Here is a 14,043-nt window from a genome sequence, read left to right on the forward strand (position 1 = left end):
GGCTTCTTTCCTACTGGAAGGTCTGTCAAAAGAAAGCACCCCTGGGAAGAAGTCAAGGGTCATCCCCTCTAGGAAGTATTCCTCGATACTGCCTTTCCATCCTCTACAGATTCTTTGTTAATACTCAGTCTCCTCAAATTACCTTGTATTTCTCTGCCAACAAGCTGTGTATCTTCATTTGAATGTAAACTCCCTATGGGGGAGGGATTCTGGTTTATCTTTGTATTAACCAAGGCCTGGAATGGTGCCTCCTATAAAGTACATACTTGATAGTTAAGTAGAATAAACTATGATATAACAAAAGTTTGCAAAGAATTTTACATATATTCCCTCATTTGATCTTTATAGTGAGGTAAGTGCTATTATAATTCCCATTTTACAGATGAGGAAACAGGTTTAGGGAGATTACAGTTACTTGCTCAAGTTGAGGCAACTAGATGGCCCAGTGAATAAAGCACTGGCTCTGAGTTCAAAGACAGCCTCCAGTAACTTACTAGCTGTGTGATCTTGTCAAGTCACTTAACATTAGTCTGCCTCAATTATGAAACTGAAGTAGGAATAAAGAAAGTCCTACCTCTTAAGGTTGTTGTGAGAATCTAGTGAAGCATTTAGCACAGGATCTGCACCTGTTATTGGATTAGTAAATGCTTATTCCCTCTTCCCTTCAGAATCACACAACTAATGGGCATTAGAGGCAAGATTTGAATCCTGATTCTTTTGACTTGAACTTGACTATTTTCTCTGTCTTCTTTGACCATATTGCCTCTCAGAATTGAATGTTGGAGCTTAGAGGCCCTTGGGCAAATACTTTGATAGCCATCTTTTCAAACAATGGCTCATCTTTATTGATCAGCAAATCCTATTGGGGAGGAAATTTCCACGAAGGCCAAAGCCTGTACCCTGGAAGTCGCGGTTCCCCTTTGCTTCCCCTTTGCCTCCTTTTTTTCCAATGTCTTCCTTTTCTTGTGATTTTCTATAACTTTTCAGCAACTGGCAAAGGTGACTTCGCTGCCTGCTTTAAGAAGAGAAATAATTTCTTTGATGCACTGGAAGAGCTTTGCATCTGGGGGTCATATCTGAATTTGAATCTGGGGGGCTCTGTCACTTTATAACCTTTGTGAATTCCAGTTAGTCATTTCACTTTTTGGGTCCTGGATGTCTTCATCTGTAAGAATCAAACATACAAATGAGGGAATTCAACTAGATGAGTCTTTAAAAATCATGCCATTTCATAATCTACTACCTTTATGTAAATCCAAGATAGTTTCCCTCCTAACAAAGCATGCCTAAAAAACTGTCTTTCTAGCCAGACCACTGGTGTTGGTTATAAAAACAGCAGCCATCAGAAGAGACTGTTTTAATATTGCATTTTGCACAGAAAGGTGGTGGTTGCTGTTCCTTCTTAAAGAGGACCAGTGACATCACAAAAGGGATGCCTTGACCTGGGTGATCGGTCAGAGGAATCTGGACTAAAATCCAAGCCCTGTCTTTTGCTAGCTGAGAGAAATAGTGACAAGCCGAGTCTCTTTCCTCTTCTTTAAAATAAGTGTTGCCATGAGTCCAGAGGACTAAGCATGAAACATGCTACTCGCCTCCTGTAAAAAGGTGATGGACTTAGGGTATAGAGGTTGCATATTTTTGGACATGGTCAGTGTGGAAATTTGTTTTCCAAGGAACTTTGACTATTTAAACCATTTGAAATTTGTGGAGAGGAAGAAGGTAGGAGAGAGAGAAAATAAATGCTTATTAACTGAAAAAAATTGGAATAAATTATTTTAAGGTCTTTTCTGTTACCAAAAATCTGTGACTAGCAAAATGTGACAATGGCAGAAAATCCAACTATGAATCCAGCTCTCTGAAGTTCTTGAACACTAAAGTTGGAATAGGATCTCTCCTCCATCTGGCAGTTTACTAAGAAATCCTATCTTTTGTCTCTTTGCTTAGGAGCAGTGAGGTTCTTAAAGTGTGGGCTTAGGGAGTCCCTAAGACACTTTGTCCTTAAGTGTCCTCAAGGCACTTTCAGGACATCTGAATTCAAATTTATTTTATAATATTGTAAATTATGAACATAAAATAAGTCATTTTAATTTATAAAATAAATATTAATTATAGAATTAATTGATATTAATTATAGCATTAAATATAATATAATATAGTTAAATATAAATAATTATAACCCACATAATTGAAATTCTTTTAGGGATCCACAATAATTTTTCATAATATAAAGGAGTCATGGGACAAAAAAGTGTGAGAATCATTGCCTTAAGAGAATGTGGAGAGGATAAGTTTTTTAGAAGAGAAAATATGGTTAAAGATTCTGTCATTGAGGCTAGGGGGATTTTAAAAAGTGGTTAAAGGAACCCTTTGGAGACCTTTGTCTAAGTCACTTAATTTTTTTTTTCAGCCTCAGTTTCTTCAACTAATAAATAAAGATAATAGCTACCTTCGGGGCTGTTGTGAGGAACAAACCAATGAGATATTTGTAAGCCTGTAGCACAGTGCTTGGCACATAATAGATTTAATAAATGCTCGTTTCCTTCTTTGCCTGTAACCACTCAGTGCGAGAGAGGGGACAGTGCAGGCTCTCCAGCCAACCAGGCAAGCCACCACCCTATGGTCACCAAGGAGAAATGTCCGCAGAGGGGATACCAAGATAGTCCTGTCAAACATCCCTTAGATAACAATATTTACTTCAAAGGAATGCTTTCTTGGGGAGGAGGAGCGAGGAGTATTCCAGGAAAAGGAACTGGGAGACCCAGAGCAGAAAAAGAATTTTCCGACCCAGCCCTGGACAAATGTCATGTCATCTAACGGCCCCTCCCCCCTAGGCCATATGGGTCAGACTTTGGCCCTACTGGAGTGAGTGCCTGATACTCAGCCTGGGCAATCAGGAGGTCACCCTGGCTCTCTGACTGAGGGAGGGAGAGGACAGCTTGCCCTAAGGGTAAACAGGCCAGGCTCCTTCTTGGGGGACAGGGACCAATCGGTGGGGACACCAGGGGAAGTCGGTGGCCGAAGCTCAGAGCCAGTGCCCCCCTCCTCCCCTGAGGTTCACCACACAGGGCAGTGGTTCACCTGGTGAGGGGAGGAGGGGTTGGAAGAGCCAGACTGTAACCTGACCTGGTTTTCAACTAGGACCCACCCACAGTCAGTAAGTCTGCCGGAGATCTAGGCCACCCACGGGGCGTTACCCCCAAATACTGACAGGAAGACGGCTGGACTTCTGGGGTCTCCCAGCCCAGTACCCTACAGCCTAACCAAAAGCGCCAATATTGTTTTCACAATCTTTTCAGGTCAAAATCTCCACCCTTCTTCTCTAGCCCCTTTAAACAGTTTGCCCCAGGAATCAAGGGTGAGATGGAAAAGGACACTTTGGAAACAATTCCTACTTGGTACAAATAGCTTAAACAATGAGACCAACCTTCAATCCCAGAACCCTAGACAGAAGAGATGGCAGCAGTGGGCAAATATACTCACAGAACATTAGGAAAAACAAGTAGTATCCACTGGGTTTCCTATTCATCCTGATTTAACATTTTATTAGAAACCCTATCTTTTCCTAGGCTGGATTAGGCAATGGAAGAAAGATGAGGGGAGGCACACCTGTTGTATGCCTAAAGGTCCATGAAAGAGTGAGGGAGAGGAGAGAGGAGAGGAGGCCGTTGTGGATCCCCAAAAGACTAGAAAGTAGCCTTTCCCCTTCTTCCTAAGTTTCTGGCCCTGTAAATTAGAGCAGAGATTTTCTCTAATCTTCCCATCCTACCCCTAGTTGTCCAAGGAACAGAATGTACAGAGGGGAAGATTAGGGTTGCTGCTGGCAGCTCTTCATGCCCCCCCCCGCCCCCAACCTCTCCTTCCTAGGCTGTTTGAGAAGGAGACTCCCAAAGTTTTTCTGTAACAAATAAAAAGAAGCGCTCTATAGAACGCAGAACCCACCTCCCACCCTTAACACAAGTGGGAGTCATCACAATTCAATCTCTAGACAATAATAAGAGGTTTTTTGATTGGAAACAAAGTCTTGATTTCAATGCAACTCCCTGTTAAATCTCTTCCCTCACCCCTCAATTCATTGCAAAGGTCTGGGATATGAACCCTAGAGTATGTGTATGTGTATCTACTCAAAATAGCAAGCTGCTAAGCCATAAAAAATGAGAATTTAAATAATGAGAAGAATTTAGAAATTAAAAAACAATAACCATATGATTCCAGAAAAGATCCTGACGTGGTATTGGGAGAGCCTGCTTGGGGAGGGAAAGGGTTATAATCTCCTGATCATCTGAGTTGGGGGCAAGGGAAATGGTTCTCAGGTTGCTGTTTCCATTCTTAGCTCTAGTCTGTCCCAGAAAATAGCACTGTACAAGTAACTAACCACTGGCTCTACCTTGGAAGTGATCATAAAGTAGTCAGAACAGTATAGCAACCTGCTTCTCTTCCTTCTCTCCTGTGGTAGGGAAGAGGAGGGGCAGTGGTGAGGAGCAGGAGGAGTCTCAATTATGAACCAAGTTTTCCTGAAAAGTCTCTTTGCCTGTGTGGTTTGGTCCCTCCCAGACCCAGCCAACCTCACTGGCTCTGGGCAAAAGGATGGAATATGCTTGAGTAGAAGGAAGAAATGGTACACCTTTTCTCCTTAACTCAGCAAAGACCCCTTGTACTGGTAGAAGACCAAAAAGTGGTGAGATGTGGAAGGTGAAGACCCACCCCATTCAGGACAGTTTGCTTCCTGGGTAAAGCTAGGTCAGAGATATCCAGCAGTCTTCCAGTTTTTTCCCTCTTTGGACTTTTTCTCCTCTGTTAAGAGCAGTTTCCTAACCATTAAACTTTTCCTTCCAGAGCCCTTTCCCTGTAAATGGTGATTATTATTGTTTCTCAGGTCTCCAGCAGACACTGTCCCCAGGGATACAATCTGAGTAAGTGGAGGTCCTAAGTAGGAGATTGAGAGCTAAATCAAGAAAGTCTTCCTAGAAACACAGTGAGACTGAGAAACAGGCAGCTGGGCATGGGAAGGACTAATAATAATAGCTGACATTTGTATTTCTATTTTTAAGCACTTATACATTATTATTATTTGAGCTTCAAAACAACCTTGTGAGGTTGTTATTCTAGCTATTACTATGGGCATTTGTAGGTGAGGAAATTAAGTCTCAGAAAAGTGAGGTAGTAACTCGTCTGTAGCTTAGGAGGTAGTAAATATCAGAGATGAGATTTAAACCTATGTTTTGAATCTAAGATCAGCTTTCTCTCCACCGTAGGGTTTACTTGGCAGATCCACAAACAAGGATTCCTTGTACTCGCCTCCTCCCCACCCTTGACCCTTCTAGCACCCAGCTCCTGTTTTCCCAGCTCCGGATGGTCTAGTTTCCTTCTCACAATACCTGGGTCATCCCCGAGACTTTTAGGGAGGTGTGCAGGGTGGGGCCCGCTGGGACCCACCCTCCTGCCACCACCTCAAAGCATTTAGGCTTGGCCATTGTCCTTATGGAAGATCTCTAGGCACTTTCACTGGGTCGCTCCCTTCCCTCCTGTTTCTTCCCAGAGGAAGGGAAATGACTCATCCCGAGGTCACTCCAAATAGGTGGTGTTGTCAGCCAGAAGGACCGGGCTTTCCTAGGGCACTTCAGGTTCCCCTCTAATCCTGGCGCTCGGGGGGCAAAGGGCACAAAGTGCCCCACAGCAGGTAGGAAGGTTGGGGGGAAGTATGCAGGGAATTGGCGGATGAAAAGTCCCTTCCAGCCCCGGACTGGGCTCAGGGGCACTAGGAGGCTAGCCTCCGGGCTCCGGGGTAGGCTCCCACATCCTGGCAGAGGTCGTCCTTCCCCGTGTGGTTGGCAACCTCAGCCCGAGGTCAGTTCTGCAATCACGTGAACCCCTCACGTTTGCAAGGTTGCAGAAAGGGCTGTTTGATCTCCAAGGGAGCAGCAGGCTTGCCAGTCACTCCTCAGGAATTCACATGCTTCTGCCACATACACTTCCCAAGCCCGTCACCCCCTACTTCCCACCCCATCCCATTCCACTTGCAGCTCCGCCTAAGGCCACGCTAGAGGTTTTCTAAGGCAGAAGGAAAGAAAACAGTGTGAGGGAGCTTGCCTCCTCTAAAGACTACAAATCCCAGCAACCCTCGGGCGACGCAGGCGCACTGAGTTCAACGTGCCTGCTGCTGGAAAAGTGTGTCACTGGGGCACGAGGCGCTCCCTGGGATCACATGGTACCTGCTCCAGTGCCGCGTGCGGGCTCGGGAGCCCTGGGCTTCTGGCGCCTGCGCAGAGTCCTCTGTCCCAGGGAAGAGGCTCGGGCAAAAGGCGGCTGAGATTGGCAGAGTGAAATATTGCAGCTGAGCGAGCGCATCAGGGCACTCGACTTCTTCCCATCACCTATCCACCTCCCGACTCCAACCAGGACCACTGGCATCGGCCACCTCCTGGATTGCTACGCTGCACTGCCGCAAAGCTACTGGGCAGTAACCCCTACAGTGCATTGCAGAGACCCTCCCCTCTCTTCCTTTTCCAGCCAGAGCTACCGCAGACTGATTGCACCCTCTCTCCCCTGCTGTTCCTCCCATGCAAAGCAGATCCTTGCTGCTCCAGCTTCGTCCCCTTCTGGAGGGCTGCTGCCATCTAGTCATCCAAAGATTTCGTCGCCAGGTGCCGGGAACCCCAACTCTGAGTGTGCTAGGCTGGGGGATTCCCCGCCGTCAGCCAGTGCGCAGTGGGTGAGGGCCACAGTCCGAAACTACAACTTGAGACACGGTCCTGTTTGAATGAGAGCTGTCAGTTGGTGAAGACATGACGACCACTCTGGACTCCAACAATAACACAGGTACAGTGGCTCCGGGGCTACCATCTCTGCACCACTGGCACCTCCTGAGGTCTCCCCTTTATTGGCAGCGAGAGGAGGGGGCAGGGATGACGACCTGGGCTCAGGTCCACGGGCCCCGGGTTGGGGATAAGGAGTATCTTTCTTGGAGCCCTCCACTGGGAGCTCCCGAGACCGGAGGGGAATGGCCTTTGGGTAGACCCTGAGAGTAAGAAGCTGAGCTGGGGACCTCAAAAGTAGCCCCTGTGAGCCCTTTTCTCTTCCCCCCTCCCCGCTATTGCAGTCTGCCCTGCCGCCGTAGGGCAGAGGCTCTGTCAACTGGCGAACGCCTTGCCTTGCCTCCCTCCCCTCTCGGGGCTTCCCTGAAACCTGAGAGGAAGGTAGGTTACGCTCGCCGCAGTTCAGGGCTGGGAAGCAGAGCCCAAGAGCAGGACTCATCCTCCGCAGGGGAAGATTGCTTGGGTTGCCTACTGCGGGCCAGGGGTCGGGGCATTTGGTGAGCAGATCCTCCTCCTGGGCCAGAGTATAGGGGAGGGAGGGCAGGCGGGAGTCGGGCCAGGACCAGGGTGGGGGGCTCGGCTTGGGCCAGGGTCCGCTCGGGAGCCCGGGCTGCCCCCGGCTGCCCCCGGCTGCCCCTCGGCTCACATGGCCGCCGGGCTGGGCCCACGTGCTGCGTTTGTTTTCATTCAGCCGTCGCCGCGGCCGCTTCCCCATTGGCCGACGCCTCCCGGCCCCGTTACATAATGAGCTCCGCCTCCCCGTCTCCGGGGTAACGTGGATCCCCCCCTCCTCCCCCGCCCTCTCTCCTCCCGCCCCATCCAGCTCTCCTGGCTCCCGCTCAGCTCCGCCCCAGACTCTCAAGCTCCGGGAGGTCGAGGTGGGGCCCCTCCTGCCCTGACGGGAAGCGCGCGGGGCGGGGTCTCCAGTTCCGGGGTTCCTCGTTGGGGAGCCACGTGCGAACGGCACACGTGGAGTGGGGACGTGTGGCCGGCTGAGGGCCCGGGCCCCGCCCCGCCCGGTGCGTCGGGATCTGGGTGAAGCTGGGCTGACTCACTGCCCCCGCCTGCTCCTTTTCTCCACCTCCCCCACGGGTGGCTGAGTTGGCCGAGGCTCACCGTGACCTTGCACTGCCTCCAGTTTCTAAAGCCAAGGAGCCCCACACTCTCCTCGGTGCCTCCTTCCACTGCCGCATTCTCCCCGCATCCCACTCGGTTGCAACCTTATTCTTTTCCGTGATCCCTTTGTCTCGGCTGCTGTGTCCCTGTGTTCCAGAGACTTACCTGGCCTACTGGTGCCCTCCGCTAGCTTCCAGCAAATTAAACATTTGTCATGTCGGCTCTTTGCTAGGTTTCCACTCCTTTCGTGCTACATACCCCGGCCCCCCGTACAAATTCTCAAGTTACAACAAGAAAAAACGTGTCTCTCAGCTCCTCTAAGTAAACGGGGAAGCCAAACCCAACCATGCAGGAGCTTAATTGGCAGGCTGCAGGCTTGTTCTCAGAGGTACTGCTCAGCCAGAGAGAGCATGGAGCTCTTGGAGGAGCTGGGACCAGATGGATCTATTAGCAGGCTAGGGCTCATTTTCCCTTTGCCCGCCTCCAAACTTTGAAACTCCAGGAGTTGGGTTATTGCGCAATGGGTTTATGGAGAGTTGGGTTTACCCAGACCCGTCTTGAGCTATTTTGAGGTTGTCCCCGCCCATCCCAGTGTGTCTGTGAGTGTGAGAGCAGTCAGCATGTGCCTGTTTGGGCACCATGTGTGGTATGCTGGCTCACACGTGCCCTCCACCTTCACCTCCCTCGCCCATCCCAGGCTGTCCTGCCCAGAAGGCAGGTCAAGGTTTCCACGTGGGTGTGGCAGACATCTTGCCCCTTCCCCTCAGAGTGCCTGATTGGCGCCTTAGTGGTGGGGCTCTTCAGGTGTCTTCCCGATGATACAGTTTTCTTGAGCACTGTCCAAAGGCACAAAGTTCTTGTGCCCTTTTGGACAGAATCTGGGAAGCTATATTCTCTGGCTCTAGAGCCTGACAGTTCTTATTGCAAAGCAGCTGTCACCACTTAAACCATTTATGCAAACCCAAAGAACACAGAATAAAGCACATTCTGGTCATGTTATGTTCTCCAAGCCAGAATGGGGAAGGACTGTTCCTCTCCAACATAGTGATGGACCTTATAATGAAAGGAATAATGAATAGAAAAAGAATAGAACTTGTAATGAAAAGAGCACTACATTTAAAGAGTCAAAAAATCTGGCTTGGAAATCTTTGGGATGCTAATTAATTACTAGTTATGAGATCTTGGGCAAGTCATTTCCACAACTTCTTTTTTCCTAACCTTAAAGTCAGGAGGTTTTACAAAAGTTTTTTAACAGCTTTATTTCCTACAAACCTGAGAAACCTTAGGAGAAGACATGAGTTTGAAAAACAGGGCAGAGTTTCATTACCTAATTTAACATGACCTCTATTTCTCCACTGGGGGTACAGCCTTAGGCTGAATCTTCACCTTTGGGGGTGATCTTGGAACTAAGATGAGAAGATCTTTTCTGGAGGAAATGGGTCTTGTGACCTGGTTCTTCCTCCCTTTCATCCTCCCAGGTTCAGCCATGAACAACTAGGTCAGCCGTAGCAACTTATGTTCTGTAGGGGAGGGGACCTAAGGCTAGCGTGGGAGCTAGATTACAAAGCCTTCAACCATTCTTTCTACTGCAATAATATGTGTTGGTGAGAGGGACTTGCCTACTGGCATAGGATCAGAACGCTGCATCAGTCATTTTAGGCTTGCTTTTTGAAGTAAGAAAACGGATAAAAATTGGCTTTTAGAGGAGGTTACTAGCCATCCAGCTTCAGGAAATTGAGATAAGGTAGCTGGATAGCTCCTTAGGGTTGGAAGGCCCTTTGAGGAGACTAGATAGCCCCCTGAAGGATGTCAGTATAATGGCTAACTTCTTCCATTTGTCTTTTTTCTCCTCCCAGGTGGAGTCATCACCTACATTGGTTCCAACGGCTCATCTCCCAGCCGAACCAGCCCTGTTTCTCTCTGCAGTGAGAGCTCCAATGGCAGTTTCCAGTCCCTGACCCATGCCTTCCCCACCTACTTTCCACCCTCTCCCACTGGCTCCCTCAATCAGGATCCAGGTCGGCCTTTTGGGAGTGCCCCACCTGGCTTGAGGGAAGACCTCTCCCCCTCATCCTCCTCCTCCTCTTCCTCCTCTTCCTCTGCTTCTTTCTATAATGGAGGCTCCCCTGGAGGACTGCAGGTGGCTATGGAGGACAGCAGCAGAGTGTCCCCCAGCAAGAGTACCAGCAGCATCACTAGTGAGTCCTGGAGTGGGCTGGGGTGGTACTGCTTAAGGAATATATGCTGATTTTTCCTCTTGTTTGCATAAATTTCATTTTATTTAAAAATGAGCAGGATTTCCCTTCTCACTCTCCCCATTCCATCCCCCGGCCCATCTCAGCTTAGCTGTGCCTCCGGTGGCCAAACCTACCCCGACCCATGGGATTGAACCCTTTCCCTCTGGGGGCTGATGAAGCACCCGCCAAGAAGGCTGGCTTACACGTTGTTTCTGTCCCCCAACCCTCTTTTCTTCCAGAGCTCAACGGCATGGTGCTGCTTTGTAAGGTGTGTGGGGATGTCGCCTCTGGCTTCCACTATGGCGTCCACGCTTGTGAAGGCTGCAAGGTGAACAGGGACTTGGGGAGCTTCCTGGGGATTTGGGGAAGGGCTGGGAACTTTTGGTCTCCAGGGCCTCCTGAGTGCAAGGGCACAGAGTGGGGGTGGGTTTCCTGCAGCCTGCCGTGGGCCTTGCTGACCCCTTTGCTTCCCCTCTAGGGCTTCTTCCGACGAAGCATTCAGCAGAATATCCAGTACAAAAAGTGCCTAAAGAACGAGAGTTGCTCCATCATCCGCATCAACCGTAACCGCTGTCAGCAGTGCCGATTCAAGAAATGCCTGTCCGTGGGCATGTCCCGAGATGGTGCGAGCCCGAGGGCCCCTCCTCTCCCTCCGACCCCAGCTCTGGAGTCCTTGCGCCCTTCAGGGGTGACTTTTAAAGGACTCTCCTCTCTCACCCTGAACACGGAAATGGATTTGCAGAATAATTCGCATTCCATTTCCTTCGAGAGCTCCAGACCCCCAGAAACACAGCTTGGTAGAACTGTCGGAGCTGGAGGGGACGGAGGGCCCAGCCATTCCATCTCCTTGCTTCATTTTATCAGAGGAAGGCCCTGAGGCCCGGGGAGGCCGAGGGACTTCCTCAGAGTCACTGTGGGTTAGCGCTGCAGCCCAGAGCCAGCTTTTCCGGCTGTTTCAGGCCCCCCAGAGCTCCGCTCAGGGCCCCGAGTTGCCCTTTAGCTCCTTCTGGGCCAGACTGGACGGTCCCCACCGCTTAGCGGGCGCAGCTTGAAGTTGACTCGACTCCCTTTCCCCCTCAGGGTCACGAGCTCCTCGTTCACTCTCCCCAGAGTTGGAGGGATCCCCTTTGATGGTGGGGAAGGGAGGTGCGGGTGGGAGCAGAGTAAGCTGACATCTCCCTTCCCTTCCCTTCCCATCAGCTGTACGTTTTGGGCGGATTCCAAAGAGAGAGAAGCAGAGGATGCTTGCCGAGATGCAAAGTGCCATGAACCTGGCCAATAACCAGCTGAGCACTCAGTGCCCGCCCGAGGCCTCTCCCGCCAGAATCCCCGCAGCAGGCCCCCTGGGCTCCTCGCCACCCCCTGTCCCAGCTCCCTCCCCCCTGGTGGGCTTCTCCCAGTTCCCCCAACAGTTGACACCCCCTCGCTCTCCAAGCCCCGAGGCCAAGGTGGAGGATGTGATCTCCCAGGTGGCTCGAGCCCACAGAGAGATCTTCACCTATGCCCATGACAAACTGGGCACCGCGCCCAACGGCATGAACGCCAACCAGACGCCCGGCGGCCCCCCGGCATCGACCCCCCCTCGCTGGGAGAGCCACTGCTGTCCCCCGGTACCTCCCGATGACAACAACTCCGCTGCCGCCCAGCGCCACAACGAGGCCCGCAACGGCCTCCGTCCGGCTCCAGGCTCGTACCCGCCGCCCTGGCCGGCCGCCGCCCCCCACCACGGGTGCCACCAGCACAACAGCAACGGGCACCGCCTCTGCCCCACCCACATGTACCAGGGCCCGGAGGCCGAAGCCCCCCCCGGCTGCCCCTGGCAGGACCGCTCCAAGAACATCCTGCTGGTGAGTTGGAGTCACGGGCGCGGCTGGGCTAGGCCGAGGCGGTGGGGGCAGAGGACTCGCGCGTGAGCCATTCATTTCCCCCTTCTGGGGGCCTCTGCCTCGGGAGGAGCCCCCGTGCTAAGGAGGTGGAAGCGGCCCGAGTCTCAGTGTTCCCCTGGGAGGGCCGGGGGAGGCGGCCCCTGGCTCTGTCTGGGGTGTGCCCGAGGCTTGCCCGGGTGCTCCCTCCACCTGCCTGCACCGTGCTCATGTCGGAGTTGGATACCTCGGTCCGAAGGGGCCTGGTCCGCGGCAGGGCTTCCCGACCCCCCGGCCCGTCCGGCTCCCACCTCCTCCCATTTCTCCTCCAAGGCCTGCCCCATGAACATGTACCCCCACGGGCGCAGCGGGCGAAGCGTGCAGGAGATCTGGGAGGACTTCTCCATGAGCTTCACCCCCGCCGTGCGCGAAGTCGTGGAGTTTGCCAAGCACATCCCGGGCTTCTGCGACCTCTCCCAGCACGACCAGGTCACCCTGCTCAAGGCCGGCACCTTCGAGGTGAGCCCCCCGCCTGCAGGGCCGCTGGGCAGGACCCCCCCTCCCGGAGCCGGGCACTGCCCCATGCCGGGGCCCGGGACCCAAACCTTCCAGCCCCGCTGCTTCCCCGCGCCCCCTCCCTCCGGCTCAGGGACAGGGGAGGTGGTGATTCCCAGCGGGGCGCTTTCTCTCCTCCCGCCGGGGGAGAGACTGGAATTGTCGGGCGTGACCCAGACACGTCCTGGAAATGAAAATGTCCCGAACTGGGCCCGCGCTCCCCTGGACCCCGCTCCCCTGGCCAGTCCCGGGCCGGGCCTCTGCTCCCCTGGACCCCGCTCCCCTGGCCCCCGCTCCCCTGACTCCTGCTCCCCTGGCCGGTCCCGGGCCGGGCCCCCAGCTGCCCGTGCTGACGCACACCCCTCTGCCCAGGTGCTGATGGTACGTTTCGCTTCACTGTTCAACGTGAAAGAGCAAACAGTCATGTTCCTGAGCCGCACCACGTACAGCCTGCAGGAGCTGGGCGCCATGGGCATGGGCGACCTGCTCAGCGCCATGTTCGACTTTAGCGAGAAGCTCAACTCCCTGGCCCTCACCGAGGAGGAGCTGGGCCTCTTCACCGCAGTGGTGCTCGTCTCGGCAGGTAGGCCCCGGCCCCAGGGGCTGTGGGGGGCGGGCCGGCGTGTCCCCCGGGGGGCTCCCGAAGACTCGGGGTGCCGGGCAGCCCCCACACTCCTGCCCCTGAGGCTGTCAGTGTCAGCGTATCCCCCGGGGGGCTCCCAAAGACTCGGGGTGCCAGGCAGCCCCCACACTCCTGCCCCTGAGGCCGTCAGCGTCGGCATGTCCCCCGGGGGGCTCCCAAAGACTCGGGGTGCCGGGCAGCCCCCACACTCCTGCCCCTGAGGCCGTCAGTGTCAGCGTGTCCCCCGGGGGGCTCCCAAAGACTCGGGGTGCTGGGCAGCCCCCACACTCCTGCCCCTGAGGCCGTCAGCGTCGGCGTGTCCCCCGGGGGGCCGGGTGTGGGGATGCCCCCTGAGCCGCCCCGCTCTCTCCCACAGACCGGTCGGGCATGGAGAACTCGGCCTCGGTGGAGCAGCTGCAGGAGACGCTGCTCCGGGCCCTGCGGGCGCTGGTCCTGAAGAACAGGCCCTCGGAGACCTCCCGCTTCACCAAGCTGCTGCTCAAGCTGCCCGACCTCCGGACCCTCAACAACATGCATTCCGAGAAGCTGCTTTCCTTCCGGGTGGACGCCCAGTGACCGCCGACCCGCCGGCCTCTCCTTGTACAGAACCGAACTCTGCCCTTCTCTCTCCTCGAAGAGACAAAGCACCACCTGCCCCAGAATCTTATTTATATTGTTATAAAATGTTCCTCCGAGCCGCCGCCCCGCCCCCGCCTCCTTGTACATAGCCCCCCGCGGAACTGCCCCGGCCCCCGGCCTGTCCCCTCTCGAATCAGTAGCTGACATCTATCCGAGCTGGCGTGTGTGTGTCTGTCGGGGCGGGGGGCGCGTGGCCGGGA

At 53.4% G+C, this 14,043-nt stretch overlaps 1 protein-coding gene across 2 annotated transcripts; it reads left to right on the plus strand.

Annotated features, from left to right (window-relative positions):
• Window positions 1–6,296: 6,296 nt before the first annotated feature.
• Window positions 6,297–13,998, plus strand: NR1D1 (nuclear receptor subfamily 1 group D member 1). Of its 2 annotated transcripts, none has more exons than XM_051994575.1 (8): window positions 6,297–6,816; window positions 9,785–10,126; window positions 10,405–10,493; window positions 10,644–10,788; window positions 11,366–12,012; window positions 12,361–12,546; window positions 12,955–13,165; window positions 13,581–13,998. In XM_051994575.1, the coding sequence occupies exons 1-8, from the start codon at window positions 6,783–6,785 to the stop codon at window positions 13,778–13,780; spliced, it is 1,854 nt and encodes a 617-aa protein (XP_051850535.1). In that variant the 5' UTR covers window positions 6,297–6,782; the 3' UTR covers window positions 13,781–13,998. The 2 variants fall into 2 exon arrangements, with proteins under 2 accessions (XP_051850535.1, XP_051850536.1); XM_051994576.1 differs by lacking the exon at window positions 6,297–6,816 and adding an exon at window positions 7,215–7,309.
• Window positions 13,999–14,043: the final 45 nt, after the last annotated feature.

This window comes from Antechinus flavipes, chromosome 4, assembly GCF_016432865.1.
Source record: "Antechinus flavipes isolate AdamAnt ecotype Samford, QLD, Australia chromosome 4, AdamAnt_v2, whole genome shotgun sequence".
Taxonomy (NCBI): Eukaryota; Metazoa; Chordata; class Mammalia; order Dasyuromorphia; family Dasyuridae; genus Antechinus; species Antechinus flavipes.